The 17,437-nt window shown below is 38.4% G+C and overlaps 1 protein-coding gene across 1 annotated transcript; it reads left to right on the forward strand.

Annotated features, from left to right (window-relative positions):
- Window positions 1-9,274: 9,274 nt before the first annotated feature.
- On the forward strand, window positions 9,275-17,413 carry LOC114359206 (uncharacterized). The gene is made up of 8 exons (XM_028313500.1): window positions 9,275-9,533; window positions 10,192-11,271; window positions 11,462-11,887; window positions 13,516-13,662; window positions 15,505-15,517; window positions 15,604-15,794; window positions 16,679-16,822; window positions 17,241-17,413. Exons 1-8 carry the CDS (start codon window positions 9,275-9,277, stop codon window positions 17,411-17,413), a joined length of 2,433 nt encoding a protein of 810 aa, XP_028169301.1.
- Window positions 17,414-17,437: the final 24 nt, after the last annotated feature.

The following is a 17,437-nucleotide window of genomic DNA, read 5'->3' on the forward strand; positions in this document are numbered from 1 at the left end:
CAAACAGAAACAGAAATAACCATCATTACATAGGTATGTAGGTACCATTACGCCTATGGCTTATGGCTTAGCATCACGGCGAGCGAAACAAAATTCTTTTCCGCTCAACCCAAAGGTACTTAAACTGGCAACAAATTTATTTGGCATTAAAGTTTTAAATAAAAAATAAATAAATAAAAATTTGAGTTAGACCAACTGTAGATAATTATTATGATAAAAGAAGGGTTATTAAAATTAAGTTACCTACCCACTTCAGTTGACAAATCTTCAAACTAACTCCTGACAAAATTGTTGCTTGCTTCATGTGCCATCTTTGACATGATTTCATACCACTTTGTATTAGTAAATAGTTATAAATACTTATTTTAAATCATTATTAAACACGTGGCCTCATTGTGGTAGGTACCTAAGTTAAAAACATGCAGCAAACTAGCTTGTAAAAGCGATAATAATAGAATTTGACGTATTTGTAATGTATTTTACATAGAACATTGAAATAGGTATTTTAGAAGAACCATTTACGAGAGGCTGATAATACGTGTTTTGGATTTTTTAGTAACAAATTTAAAATGTAATCATTATGCAATACTAGTAATTAAAAAATAGTTTACTCAGATAAGAAATTCCTTGATGAAACGTGAGTGATTAATATTACCCTAGCTAGATGCTATTAGTGTAATAAACCAATAAGTACTTACGTACCAATTGGTAGGTAAGTTTACCTAATTACCTGGTAAACCCTTTTAATTTTCGTCTGTATGTCTTTTCACATGATGACTAAATAGTAAGTAAATGAAACTATTTCTCATTGTTGTATAAACAACAAGTTAATTATTTAGCTTATATAAACTAAAACAAAGCAATATTTTTTTTTTTTTTTTTTTTTTTTNTACAGATGAAAGAATACCTTTTAGTTCGTCAAGATCAAATGGGGCTGAAAGACCAGTTCTAAAAGATGAGGGTGAGGTAACAGGAACTATGTTATATAAAGGTGCAGAAGGAGGGGCCAACTTATCTAAAAAGTTTTCTACTACAGGTTCTGGGAGATGAGAAGAAGTGGAATTTTTGAAAGCAGCTCTGAATCTTCTTATATTTGTCCATACCATTGAAGGAGGAGTATTAGGAGAGATCGAAGAACAGAAATTTCGCCAGCCTTCCCACTTTTTACGTTTTAACAATTTACGAGTACTGGTTATGGCTTCAGACAGTAAGTTATAGTTCTCATCTGTAGTGTTCTCACTATATCTTTTCTCAGCCTCTTTTCTTTGTTTAATGGCAGCCGTGCAATCACTATCCCACCATGGGGGAGAAGGGATTTTACTGGAGTGATGGCCTTTCATTGGAAACACCTCCTCTGCAGTCTCCAACAGAAGGGTGGCCAGTGCCTCAGCACACATCGACTGGTTCCTCTCCCCTACTACAGGGAGGGAAGCAATGCTTCGCTCAACTTTCTCCTTATATAATTGCCAGTTAACATTGCCTAACTTAAATTTCATACGGGGTGGGCGCCTAAAAACAGATTTGTTAGGTACAGATGGAAACGTTATGAATATGGGGAAATGATCGCTACCATAAGAAGAAGTAAGTGTAGTCCAAGTCAAAGATGATGCTAAACTAGGTGAACATATAGAAATATCTGGGGCACTCACACCCTCATGAGGTGGAGTTCTACGTGTTGGGAGGCCAGAGTTAAGTATACATAAATTTTCGGAGTCAATTAAATCTAAAATCCTACTGCCATAATAGTTTGAATTAGAACTCCCCCATGCCTGGTGCTGAGCATTAAAATCACCAAGTATAATTATGGGTTTAGGAAAACTATGTATTAAATTATCTACTTCATCATAAATTAAGGATGATGGGTGAGGGATATATATAGATACATAAGTAATATTATTTATGCTAACAGCTACAATAGAGAAATCAGCATTATGATGAGGGATTTGTATATTAGAAAAAGAGAGAGAGTCATGTATGAGTAGTGCTACGCCACCATAATTATCAGCTCGGTCTTCTCTAACTGTAGAGAATCCAGAGACTTTAAATAAGGAGTCCGGCCGAAGCCACGTCTCCTGAAGAGCAAATATAGAAGACTTAAACTTATTAATTAAAAACAGTAAATCGCTTTTCTTGTTAGTAATACTACGACAGTTCCACTGTATTATGGACAACTGGTCCATTATTACAGTTAATTACTTCAGAGGTATTCTTATTAGAAGGGGCAACGTTGGACGGTGAGGATAAATAATTAGACTGGGACAGGGAATGAAGAAGAGTAATAAGCAGTTCTTTAATTGACATATCGGACAAAGAATCATTTTTACTATCATTTATAAGAATACTTTGGGATGGTGAAAATGGAGAATTAAAGTCTTTAATCAGGGCCTCATGACTGGCCCGATCATATCCTTTGTTAAATTTGGGGGGATCTTTTGGTTTTAAAAATATGGTCTTTTTGTATGAACTACTGGTACTCATGTTGTTTTTATTAAATCCAATATTCCTTTTATTTGGGCTCGGTGGAGGTGGAGAAGAAGTTAATACATCAGCATAAGATTTAGTAGCCGGAGGGTGTAATTTCATTGCTTCAGCATAAGTCAAACATTCTTTTGCCATACTTTCCTTAATATTTCGCTGCCTCAGAAACTCTGGACACTTTTTGCTGGTAGCAAAATGCGAACCAGAACATAAACAACACACAAGGTCATCTTCATGTACAGAACAGTTATCCCCGGAATGACTTTGACCACACCTGAAGCAACGAGGAGTCGACCTACATTGACTTTTGATGTGACCATACCTGCAGCACTGAAAGCATTGAATGGTGGGGAATATGTACAACTCCACCGGTAAAGAAGTGAAGCACATAAATATTCTTTTGGGTAGGACTTGTCCATCAAAGGTAACAACTACTGTTTCAATTGGTACAAATTCTGATTTACCATTGTTTACATTCTTCCTTTTTAAACGCCTTACTTTCAGAATGCTGCCACATCCAATTGGAACAGACATGTTCTCAATAATTTCCTCATCGGACCAATCTAAGGGTACCCCTCGGACAACCCCCATACGAGTAACATTAGTAACCGGGATGAAAGCTTTGTACTTATTTAGAGTTAATAACTTGTTGGTCAAAAATGCATTGGCAGCTTCATGAGTTGAGAAAGCAATAGACAATCTATTCCTACCAATTTTTTTCAGGCTTCCATTGATAACATTATGGATTGAATTCTTTTTTAAAAAATGGCCAAATGACACAGGGTGTAGAGTAGCGTTATCATTTGGAGAAGTTATCTCTTTTTGCACGTGTATTATGTATGGAGACAGATCCGACGCTAGATATGACTGCCTACCAACAGGTTGTCGTAAAGGATTCTCTTCAGAAGCACTAGCTGAATTTGGTACTGAAGGGTTGATATTCAAGGTAGAATTCAAAGCTGATTTAGCATTTAAAAGTAACTTGTCCGATGAATTTTCGCATTGACAATCGTTTTCATTTATTACGCCTTGTTTATTATGGTGTCTCCTTTTTTTATTACAATGTTTACAGAGTTTGCGAGGAGCATGAGTCCGTTTTCGTTTACTGTTAACATTGCATTCAGAACCGTCCGTATCCACAAAAGAGCTTTCGCTTACCAAGTTTACATTATCAGACGAGATAGTAACAAAGTTAGAAGCCTGGGGGATGCCTCCCCCAGGATCATCAGAGACGTCCATCGGACCAATTAAGAAAAGAACAACTTACCAGTTGCCCGATGAAATAGTACACAAATTATAAAATAAATACAACAATACNCTAGAAACAATTTGCCGCTTAGGAAATTAAGGCTTAGTTGCACCATCTTATTTTGACTTTAATAAACGTCAAAAATCTGTCAAACTCCATACAAAAAGCACCGGTTATTGTTAAAGTTACGGTCAAAGTAAGTTGGTGCAACTCAGCCTAAATGTTATCAGCTTCCGATTGTCATCTTCTACATTCGCTGCGGCGATGTTAAGCGGAATTCAATCATTAATTTTGAATAACAGTTACTATTTTTTAAATATTGGATTTTAGGCTAGCTTTTCGAAATAATTGAAGGAATAAGAAGAAAAAATAGCAGTTGAAACAAAAGTTATTGTACAGGTTTATACGATTAGCTCATTTTAACAAAGTCCATAATAGAGCATTGACTTATAGAAAACTAGCTTTCCGCCCGCGGCTTCGCGCGCGTGGAATTTTGTCTGTCACAGAAAAACTTTATCGCGCGCGTCCCTGTTTCAAAAACCGGGATAAAAACTATCCTATGTTCTTTCCCGGGACTCAAACTATCTCTATGCCAAATTTCATCAAAATCGGTTGCGAGGTTTAAGCGGGAAAGCGTAACAGACAGACAGACAGACAGACAGACAGACAGACAGACAGAGTTACTTTCGCATTTATAATATAACTAGCTGACCCGGCGAACTTCGTACCGCCTTAGCGTAGAGATTTTCTTAATATTTTTTTCCGTAAGAACCATCCTTGGACTTCCACAAACATTTAAAAAAAAGAATGATCGAAATCGGTTCAGCCGTTCACACGTGATGCCGTGACAACGCGAAACGGGTTTCATTTTTATATATATAGATATATAGAATATAGAATAGATATATAGAAAATCAGAATGTCCTTCTCATTAAAAATATCAAAGATAACGAACGAGTGATGCTTCTTTTTTCATACGTGTTATTATTTTCGCCATATTATTTTCTAGGTCAAGTATTCACAATCTCACAGAATACGTAACATAACGAGTAATATGTTTTACTCCTAGAAAGTCAAAAAGGGGTGTCGAAATTAATATGTTTAGGATGTTGCGCACTGACGCTGTACATGTATGGCAGCTTAACTATGTTGCTAGGAAGTCGCAACTGGCCAGTTACGACATTCTCGTTTTGTGAGTACTACTCTAGTGGGAAATTATATCATTCTACATAGTTTTAAATCATCAGTGTTGTTTCCAACATCCCGTCTAAAATAAAGGTTACTCTTTGAAAACAGTGCAAAATAACCATACCGACATTACAATAACGGGACTATTTCCACCTCGTTCGTTCAACTCAACTCCTGTGTAGCCAGGATCTACAGCTTGACAGCCAATAAAAACACAACCAGTGAAGGTCAAGATGTCCCGGGCGAAAGATAAACTGTCATTGTACCCGCAACGAAGTTAATCAGAAGAACAAATCGAAAGCCTTCCATGAAAGTTTGGATGTATGACCGTTGAAACTTCTTGGTATTTTCCACTGTGTTGAATCATTATCATCAGCAATCTGATCTGTCGTTTAGCCGCGAAAATAATATGTACTTTATACATAGGTAATCGTTGTAATGATTTTATAAATCAACTGCATATTTTCGTACTATATTTGTTTCGTTTGGAATGTTAACAAGTGACGTTTTAGGAAGATCAGTTTCATGGCCAACTGTACTGGAATAATTGGTTCCTGATTTAAGACTACTTTTCTTACATCTGGTTTTTGTAACAATGGCGTCTTTAGTTTGAAGGCGTGGTCGTAATGCATCATGATTCAAGTCGCATGGGTCATTGCATTTGTAATGGTAGATACGACATTACTTGGGTGATTTTTGCTATATTCACTAAATAGTTATTTTCATTTAACCGTGACTGTGCTTACTATTCCCACCTCTCGTAGCTACCGTTGCAAATCCTGTGTAGTCAGGATCTACAGCTCTACTAAGAACCATGGTGGTTGGTATTTATCATACATTTTAAATATGCTATTAAAAACATTAAGGAAAGCTCCAAATAACACGCAGTACAGGATGACTAAGTTCACACTGCGGAAACCTTCAATATCGCCTTGGCGATGTACAACGTGATGAGAATCTGCCATGGTTGATACCTGTGCCTTTTAGGACATTCGATCAAATGACTTGCAGAGTATAAAGAGAGAAACACTTCAGTCATAAAAGACGAAGAGAAGAATAAAAAACCGAAGACTGTGCGTACTACTTTCTTTATCACAAAAAGGATTTATTACGATCTGTCTTTCATCCCTTATTTCAGGCTTCTTCGAAAAAATTAGGCGAACTATTTTAGCAGCTGATACATTATATTAATACATACATAGAATAGTATAGATTCAACGAAATTTTTACGGCCTTGCAATTATTGCAAGGCTTAAAAAATGTCGCAATAAATTCAAAGATGAAGTAGCTGATGACAATATGCAAATATTTGGCTTTTTCTTTTATAACACCTTATCTCTACTAGTATCAATGTCAAGCACATTTTGTGTTTCGTTCAGACGCTAATATTCTATAGCCTTATCAAATGATGTCATTGTACGTTGTAACCAAAGGTACTTTACGAAGTTACTCAAGAATGCTAACGAGTTTATCAGGGCAAAAGGATACGGCCCAAACAATTTTGTGAATCCTCAAGGAATACGCCCTAAAAATATACGTTCCAATCTTTTTTGATAATGTCATTGACGGACTAAATGTTGTTTTTAGGAAACTAGCCTATTTGTAGTCTAAAACGGACTGAAAGTTATTCCTTGAAAAACAAATTCTTGATTTGAAATGCTTTTCTTGATAGAAGAAGACCACAATGGGGATGTTGCCTGGGTCAAAAAGCAAGAGTTTTAATTAGTCCGTCAGTTAACTTATCAAAAAATACTCTACACGTATTTTTCACTTTTTCAAACTAATGAAAATTTAAAGAGATAAAGCGCCCCAAAGTTCATAAGAAGAGGCCCGTGACGTCAACGCTTGCTTAAAAATGCCGCACGTTGTGACGTCGTGCGCAACTTCAACGCACCATAACTATGTAATTATTTGTTAGATTGACAAATAAAAATATATGTGTCCAATATTTTTTGATATTAAACATTACGGACTAAAAAAATTTTTTTAGGCAACTAGCCTATTTCTTTCCCCAATATTTGTTGCAAGATCTTTAAATCCGATCGCCGATAGTAAGAAACAAAAAATACGATTTTAAAGAAAGTAAAGACCTACACTAGCAAATATTTTTATACGCCCGTATTCAAAAACATTACTAAGAGGTCTCACAGTGCGCGTGGACACACACGGTGACACACGATCACACGAACCAATCACAGAGCTCTATTCAACGCTGTGCGTTCGATTTGTATCGTTTGTGAATACGGGCGTTAATATGTTTTGTCTCACAACACAGAACACATGTTCTTAACTTAACGCAAGGAGAAACCACCTGCGCGGTTCAGGTATTAGATTGAACTTAGTTGACCTCTTTCCTGCCACTGCGCAACTATACAGTACTTGCTATGTAAAGGCAAACCCGTTCCAAAGCATTATCTGCAGTATGCAGATTTGCTCTTATTGGGGTCTCGGGTGTTAAGATGCTGTTAAGCCCTGGGTACACTAGGGGATTTCCCAAATTAAAGGTAAACTAATACTTTTTTTGGCTTTTCAAGAACACTTTTACAGAATTCGTAATAAATCCTACTACGTCTAAGAAGTCAAGGTTGCGTCATCATCATCATGTGCATCGTCCTCTGAATAAAAATACAATACGACATGGCTACTAGGCAGTAAGTAAGTGATAGTTTGCGGGGTCAGTTAATAATATATAGAAATCTAATCTAAATCTAAGTTTCTAGAAGTGTCTCTAGAATCGAGGTCTAGAAATTCTAGTTTCACCTCGCTATAGAGCTGTAAAATCCACTAAACTGGACTGGGTGTTTACTAACACAGATACGTGTTCCTGGGGCATAATAATAATTAATAACATACAAAATCATACTTCTTGTTATTAGACTTACTGGGTGGAATTTTAGGCAGTGTCTGATTTTGTTCACAATTTCGTGGGTTTGAACTTTTTTAAAGAAACTCCTTAAAGTAACACTAGCTGCCCCGACTGACTTCACAACGCCCTATGTTGATCAGAAATAACTTAGGATTTTAATTTTTCAAATCAGTCCAGTTGTTTCGGAGCTTCAATACAAACAAACAAAAAATTAAATCTCTTTAGTTATATAAAAAGATAGCAGTAAAAGTTCAGATAAAATCGGTTCAGCCGATAGGTTCAACTGTTAACTAATATTGTTAATAAAGATATTGTAAGTAGGTACCTACGAGTACTTAATTTCCTTAGATAAACTATGAGTAGGTACTCTTCATTTCCAGAACTGTTACGAGTGTTACTTAAAGCAAATAAACACCTATCTTTGACTGCAGCGTGCAATATTGATGACGTTATAAGAGTCCAATTAAGGATTTGCCACACTGGGTGCGTTCTGCGGTCAGATCAAAGTGAACGCAGCCCGCACCGTGTATAACAACATTGTCGGTCTCTATACATTTTGTATTGATGCGATCTGACCGCCTTTGCACGAGCAAAGTGTTCAATGCAAACATCAGTCACTCATTCATACTTATTCATTCGTTCCTTTTTGACATTGATTCTATTGGAGAGAATCGGACTGATTGCACGTTGGAGTCTATAACCTCCACCCCAAAATTGTTTAACAATTAGGGTAAACCGTATAGCTATTGCCCACTTAAGAATTTCAAAAACTTTGAGATGAAAAATTAAAGAAAGTATTTTAATTATCGACCATTTATGACTTTTTTCTTATAACTCAATAAACTGTTAAACAGAATATTNATAACAAAAAATAATAAAACCATAGAAAGACGTCTACACCGCCCGACGTTTCCCGCGCTTTTTCCAAAGCAATATTTAACTCCAAAAGACCGAAGAGTGGAAAAACATGTTTGAGTTTAATGGCGGGAACACGTTTTATGGCATTGAGCATTAGCTTTTGTGCCACAATTAATTTTCAGCTATTATCTCTCTACAAAATACATAAGATTTTAGTTTTTATATTTAAATAGAATTAAACTACTAATAAGTAACGTTTTATAAACAGATTAATCGGTGTGTCATTAATAAATAAAAAATCCACGTTTACAAAGTAAGCGTCCTAAAAAAATAAAACTGTCAACAGCTAGCAGGTGACAGATGTTTACGCGCCAAACAACAATGGTTGCTGCTGGCTAACGTTTGGAGAAGCGTTAATTTCTTGTTTTCTACACGTTTTACCGAGTGATCTAATTGATTTTGACGCATAGATGTAATAATTAGCATCGTTAGTTAATGAGACTCAAAATGTGTTGTGTTTGTGCGTGTCCATCAGATAAAAGCTCAGAGAAATAATCTACTTGCTCATTCCATGCTCACTTGCCATCGTGACTGTGTGTGATTTAGTGAAATTGTGAATGTTTAACATCGGAGAAATGGCTGCGACGACGCCGCGGCGCTCATCACGCATCCCTCATGCCCACACGCCGAAAATGTCGGAAAGAAAGAAGGGGTTATTCCAAGGCGACATGGAGCCAACAAGGGAGTCTCTGACGACCCACCGGCGGCTCCCGGTCGTGGATAGTGAGAGTGACAGCGAGGACTGCGACCTGGGCATCATCAGTACCCTGGACTCCAGCTCAGGAGACGAGACTGAGCATGGCACGCCGAGGAAACCCAATAGAAATCTATGGCGTAAGTTTTTTTTGTTTTGTCACTTTCACCCCATTTTGTGGTATTTTTCACGTATTTTTTACTCTAATGTTTGATCAGTTTGTCATTTGAAAGCTGAAATCGATAACATTGTACTATGGCACTGATTCTTAGGCCAATGACCCATGTAATTGATGATTGCCAAAATAGATCTGGTGAACTCATTTGAACCTATTCAGTTAATAAACAAATCACTTGTTTTGATAGATCTTGTACACCCTTATAATTTATGAGTTTACTTGACTTTAGGGCATGTTTTTGTATGGTAGTATTCCGTAGTATAACCTCCAATGATTTTTGCTAGCTTTTAAAGTTAAAGCCATTGTTTATCATTGTGTAAAGTAGGTCATCTTGTCATCTAATTGTCTGAATTAGGAACAAGAGACAGCTATGAAAATATAACAAATTTCAAAAAACCAATGACAATATTTTTTCATCATTATGCAGTTGACTACATTTGCATTGTTCAAGGTTAATGTTTTCTTTATTTAAAATTATATAATTGCTCACATAGCATAATTATTTATGTTAAACTGCAATTATAAAAGGTCACCTTAAGATTTGGTTGGTGTGGATAGATAAGACCACACTTTAATTTACCCTAAACTTATATCCATTAACCTATTTTCTTTTGTTACAGCTGAAACAAGGAGCCAAACGAAAAGGTTCAAAGAGACCCAAGATCTGAAGAACTTCATCAAATCTCCATTCACACTCAAGAAGTACCAAACTCGGTACTCATGCCCAGAAAAATGCTCTGGTTCTTTATCTACCCCGGCCACACCACACTTCCACAACCACCCAGGCACACCGTCATCGACTCACTCGTGCAACAGTGTGCACACCACCTCATCTACCTCAAGCAGGGCCAGAAAGAGCCTTGCAAGCCTTATTGCTGACACAGAAAGCTGTAGCAGCTCTCTGAAAGACCTCAACTTCGATACCGACTCAGGAACTGACTCTAAAGAAAACACTCCAACTAAATCTATCCGTAGATCCAAGCGTAATCAGAAGACACCCCAGTTCCTCAACTTCAAGGGAATCCTGATGGAACAGAAGAAGAATATCTCTCCAATGAAGACTGCTGTGGTGTGCCTGACTAAAATGGATATGAGCAGTGTGCTATCCCCCACACAGATGCTCAAGACACCTCACAATACGACTGAAACTAACCAGTCGCCTCCCAAACTGGGCCACAACCGTCGTTCAGTGGTAGAGATTCAAGAGAGCCCAGAATCCACTTGCGACAGCGAGAAGAGCCACAAAAGACTTAGAAACGACAGCCTATCTGACTCCGGTCCAAATTCTAAATATCCTAGACTAGATAATACTGTGCCCAAAGCCCGGTTGTCTCTTTTCAACTCTGATAGACTTAAGGAAATCCTTTCTGCTAAGTCTTTCTATGGGAAGACCAATCCGGAGCTTAATCCCAATATTACAGCTAAGATATCTAATGCTATTGAAGTCACAACCACCCAGCACCGCCGTCCACTCTCGCAGTCCCATTCTAGCAGACGTAAGAGGCGTCCAGGCCAAATCAATTCTGGAGTCAGACATAAGATCAGGAAGCCTAAAATCAAGAATAAGATTATTATCAGAGGGAATACGTCTATGAACACAACAGCAAATACAACTGTACTGAACAACAGTACTATGTCGAATGTGAGCACAAATGACTTGACTATGAAAAGTCAGAACTCTTCACAAGACCTTGGAATTGGTAAGTTTCTTTTTCTCAGTTTCATTTAACTAAATAACTATTTTGAATGTCAGAGCTAGTAAACAATTAAAATATTAAATTACCATAACCAAATCATCTCTCTTGTAGTATTGTAGAAGGATATTCTATACCAAATATAAATGTGTGAATTTTAAAATGTTACTGACAGAAAATCTTCTTTCTTTCACAGACCGAGCTGACCCATTTGACTCGGAGAAGCAAACAATTGAAGCTCTCCTCAGCCAGTGGACAGAAGAGGAAGTTCCAGAATCAGAGCTTTCATACTCCAAGCCAAGACAAGAAGTGCCTTGTTTCAGCAGCACGGTCATTGAAGAGACTAACTCAATTTTTGAGCCGGTTACCGCAGTTCCAGTCCCCGTACAAAGCATACCACAGGATGGAGAAGCAGTTATTGTGGAATTGGGAACACAAAACCACGTCACATTGGCACCAAGTGCTGCTAAATTGGCACAAAGTGAAACCTCTCACAACGAAGTGAATGACGTGGTTATGTCAGAACCTGGACACTCAGCAAACCACGGAGACATGACGAAGAATGGACAGTTCCTGCCTGTGGAAGGAGGCTACATATTCGTCGCTGAAAATGGAGGACCAGGTAATTTTACTGTTTATTTGTATTAGCTATTTCAGATTAGCAATTAGCAAGGGACTGAGACTGTGGCCGCATCATTAAAATCGCTTCAGTTAGCTGTAAGAGCGAAGCGACACCGCTACGGCACCGCAACGGCACCGCAACGTAACATCAACGTCCGTGTGGCATTACTCTAAGTTGTGCCCCAATGCTGGTCCAGTTGCAGTCTACTCATTTGACGCTGGGGCGTCGCGGCGCGCCGTCGTGACGATTTCTTCAACAAATATGGTGCTAACTCACCCTATTCTATTCTGCCAAATAAATTATTTTATTAATATTTATAAATGTTTTCACTTACTCTCACTCCATCATCATCATAATTATTAGGTCATTTAGACAATATTCTGTGAGCATGACTCTTTCCAATTTACCAAGCATATGGCAAACACTGAAAATAACAGGCACTGCAATTTATAACTTAATTACACACAACCTTGCACTATTCACATACATTGCCAAATAAATTAAAAATAGATAAATTCATAATGAGATCAGTTTTGAAAGTACTAAGCATTATTAACAAATCTTTGAAAAGCCTCAAATATTGGTAAATGAAGATAGTATGCCCATAAGATTTGAGTTAAATACAAACACAATATACTTTACCTGTAAAAGTACAATGGGTACCCACCACCTATGCAAATAATCACAAATACATCACTCTCTCGTCTCAAGTTATTTTAATTGTTAAAGAGAAAACAGTCATTGTATGCAAATATAACTTAAAGTAAACAGTGCCAAATATGCTTAAACTTTGTTGCCTGGCTCAACTGCATATTTTGAACTAGCTTTTGCCCATGGCTTCGCCTGTATGAAACGTTACAAACTTCCAACCCCGTTTTACCCCCTTAGGGGTGGAGTTTCGTAAAATCCGTTATCTTAGTGGATGTCTACACCCTAAGAGGAACCTACCTGCCAAATTTATAGTTTTTAGGTATTTTAGTTTCTGAGATTTCGTGATTAATCAGTGAGTGGTATTTCGCGTTTATATGTATAGATTTTCTTGCTTGAAGTCATAAGTCTAGGTCATTCATTGTTATTACCTGAAACATATGGAAAATAATGCATGACAGTATACCTATTAATATGCGAAGAAAAGAAGCACACGTGCACTCGGTTTTGAAATTAAAATATACCTTTTATTTTCAAAACACCTGATCATGAAAAATGAAACTTACTATGTAATATTACTTGAAGCACCTAAAGACTAAAATGAAAGAGTGCTCTGCTCACCTTAAATACTGTGGTACATACTACATACTATCACCATTTGCACCAAAGCAAAGTTGATATTTCTGTGTTAAAATAGTGTCAGCCCATGGTACCTTTATTCAGTTGTGAACTGCTACTGACTGAAATTATGATGATTACCATTTGAGTATAGATAGAAAGTAATGAAGCATTAATTAGATAAAATAGTGCTAGGGACTGCTTTCAATTGCCGTCTTCCCAAATTGATTTTATACCTGGAGAATTGAATGCTTTATTACCACTTACCACCATAATAGTAACAATAAACATGGCTAGGTATTTACATTCATAAATTGGAACGATTTCTAAACCAAAAACTAACCAACACCAAAATATTCCAGTTCAAGAAGAACTGCCAGACTTGGACGAAATTGAGCGCGAGCTGAAGATGCTTGACGAGCAAATCCTCAAGATGGCGGAGTCCAACAACATCAACCCGCAAGCCGTGATCGCGTCTACCGAGACTCTGGCTGTACCCGCTGTAACCGGTAAGTGTAAAATAATCCCTTTATACCTACTAAAGCTATAGTCTGGTCTGCGAGCACGTAGAATTTTGTTCAATCACCCCAAGCTACCCATCCTTATCGCTCGCGCGTAATTATATTGCTGTCGCGACTGTGCGACGGGCACCCGCAGTGAGTGTGCGAGCACGACAGCAACATGATAAGGATGGGTAGCTTGGGGTCATTGGACAAAATTCTACGTGCTCGCAGACCGGGCTTTAACAGGGAATAAATGAATATAAAACGCGACTGGAAAATCAGTCGGCTACCGTGTTGGCAACCATCAGCTACACTAAACGACTGAAGCGCCACGATATACTCGGTGACAGATGGTGAAGGAGTGTTCTGCTGGGGAGCTCCTTGAACATGTTAAAACAGCATGGAACAAATCTGCATATTTGTTCCATGCAGTTTAGTTTGGGACTGATAGCAGATGAGCGCAATAAAAAGTACCTACTTACCATGTTTCGTTTTAACTGTCTAAAAGTGGTGGACCTGCTTAAAAATCTTTCTTACACCTGCCCAGTATCAAACTCCTCAACCCTTCTGACCAGTGTTGGTAGGGTGGGCCAAATCCTCTATTTGCCTGTAGGCCTAAGATGCGCGCCGTGATAACTTTTATCGACGTCAAAATGTTATGTATGGGAAAAAATCGATAAAATGGCGTGATTACAGGTCTCCTAAACCCTTCTGGCCAACATAAGCAGTGTAAGCCAAATCCTCAATTTGCTTTTGGTAAATTAGAGGGGGTCGTGCTTTTGAGTTGACACTCCTGAGCTAATTTCGCCAGCTAAATGTAGTTGTAGAATCGGGAATGCGAGAAAAAGCTCATTAATCATATTTATAACTTACTATTTATATTGCTGCCAATCTTTTAAACACAATTTGAATTTAATTGTCTCATTGTTGTGTGTTTTTCCGGATGCTTATAGAAGCTGCACATTAAATAATAATTAAAGGTAAAAAATACCAGAATGGCTGTGTAATAATTATATTGATTGTAAGCTAATTACATATAATAATAAATACGCCATGTCAGATGGATATTAAAGATTGTGTTCCTATTATTAAGCAGGGTTCGAGGATATATATCAAGGGATATATATCAAGATATATATCAAGATATATATCGGATATATATCCGATATATATCAAGCCGGTTTTGATGATATATATCAACTTTTAAAATTTGTTACTGTATTTGTACTTTTTGACATAAGATTTTTATTATTTTAGTTGATTTTGCCGTATTTCAGAGATATTTTATGTTTTTGCTTTATTTGTCTGATTTTAAGTTTTAAAAACATGTTTATATAACACATATGCAATAGTATTCATGAATAATACAATAAAATAATACTATGGCTTTCATACAAAATTGATATATATCAAAGTTGATATATATCGGATATACAGGGTGTTTGGCGCATCGTGTGCCAAAATGATTTGGCGGATAGAATGGGTCATTTCCTATATTTTCAGCCCCCATAACACGTTCCATGCCAGGCGGCTACTTTTAAATTAATGTTTTTAGTAATTTCACCAAAATACCCAAATCGCATCATTTAATTTCGATTTAAAAAAAAACTACTAGGCGCAGCCCTAAAGTAAATATTTTGTTTTGACGTGCATTAATGTAGGGTTGCATNTCCCGCGCTTTTTTCTACATGTTTAGTTCGAGAGTAGAAAAGTCAAGAGAAGAGAAAAAAGTGACAATCGATAAAAAACATAAAAAGTAAAAAGAAGTTTCTCGCCGGCCAGGCGCGCGGCCAAGGAGTTTGGTCGCACATAAGCGACATTTACAATTTTACTAGGCCGTTATATTAGACAGACCTGTACAGTAAGGTCCTGTCAATCGCCAGGGGTGCCAACTGTTAAGTATAAAAACGATAGCCCTCATTAACTTATGTATGTGGTTGTCTGCAGGGCGGTGTTCCGCAAGCAGGCAGTATGCGCGCGGCTGGCGGAGGGCGCGATGGCGGTGACGCGCGCGGCGGTGGAGGCGCAGAACGCCGAGCGCAAGGGCTTCATGCAGCACCTGCGCCGGCGCCACGCCGCGCGCCACGCCGCCGCCACGCGCTGGGCGCGCCTCGTGCGCGACTACACGCACGACCGGGGTACGCATTCCACATATTTGCTAGCGATAGAATTATAATCTCTGACATCATAGACAAGATAGCGGCGACCGGAACGTTCTAGAAGCGTTGGGCAACACTGCTCCTGTCATTTGTCACCCTCCCCCCTTCCCCGCACACATACAACCAGAACGAACGCGCGCGGACGCTGCTCTTGCGTCAAAACATCAAAGTCTGAAAAACCAGCTGTGAAAGTGAACGAAATACAGCAATTTAGCTTCCTGGGACCTCTCCTCCTCACCCTCTGATAAGTCCATCGCTTCGCCAAACAATATTCGTTCAAATTCTTAACTACTCCATATTTGTATAATAAAGATTTTACACAATAGACGTAGACCCGTAACATGACCCTGCTAGAGTATTGCAACATGATATATTAGCCACCTTCATTAGCAATTTCGTAGTGCGTTCTGTAAAGTAATGAATCCCGTGGAGCCTTTTGTATCCACTTGAGCGATATGCTCAAGCGAATGAGCGACTCCTTTGGCCGAGCCACCTGAATACTCAGGCTCGGCTCAGGCGTCTCCACTTGAGCGGCTCGACCAAAAGATCCGCTCATTCACTATACATGCAAAAATTCAAGTGCTCCATAGTCTAATTCTAAAGCCTATATTCGGAACGACTTAAGCACTGAACAAAATGAACAAATATTAAATTATTTATATTATTCAGTGCTTAAATTCAACTTTAATTGATTTTTGCTTTTTCTAGTGTATAACCTTAACTTTGCAAAAATAAATGCTGTGTATACCTGTAATTAAGGTCAATACACATCATGTGATAACCATGTTGAAATGTATAAACTGTATGTGACTTTGTTGATGTACCTTATAAATAAATAAATACGTGTATTTTGTGTCGTACAGCGGTGTTCCACGAGTCGCGCAGCTGGCCGGCGTCGTGGCAGCTGGACCCGACGGAGGGCCCGGGCCGCGTGCGCGTGCGCCTGCGCCGCGCGCACCTGCGCATCCACAAGCGCTTCCTGCAGCCGGCGCAGCAGTACAAGCCCGGTGAGCGCACTTATGTGTTATTTGACTTAACCCTTACTGTCACTTGCAACGGTTCTAGTTCTAGTGATATCTAATATTTCAAATCAAATGAAAAATTTATTTAAAACCAGTATTTTGACACATAAACATCAAAGATAATACAAAATGTGTGCCCTTGTGGGGCACTTACATGTGTCCTCTTCCTGCGCTTCGAGAAAAACATAAAATGGCAACTAAAAAGTGAAACGCCGGAACAAACTCAGTCACCATTAGTTGCCAGTCATTATTTGAAAAATCTAAAATAAAATAAGGATACCCATTTTTAGAAATCCGTAGTCTTTTAGGCCACTGGAAATCAGCATTCAATATTCACTGAAAATTATAACAACAACGATCAAACTCGTATAATATCAAAATGTAACTTTCATGTCAACCATAGATCTCGCCAAGCGACCGCCTCCGTTACGCAGCGTGCTGGGCCGCAGCGCGACGGAGCGCGACGGGCTGGCGGCGCGGCTGCAGCTCAACGAGTGCGTGGCGTGCATGGCGCGCGTCACGCACGTCACGCACGACAGCGAGACCTGCGGCGAGCTGCTGCTCACGGACAGGTAAGGGCACGAGCACTGTGACGTCATC

This window comes from Ostrinia furnacalis, unplaced genomic scaffold (assembly GCF_004193835.3).
Source record: "Ostrinia furnacalis isolate ACB-3 unplaced genomic scaffold, ASM419383v2 OfSCF0312, whole genome shotgun sequence".
Lineage (NCBI taxonomy): Eukaryota > Metazoa > Arthropoda > Insecta > Lepidoptera > Crambidae > Ostrinia > Ostrinia furnacalis.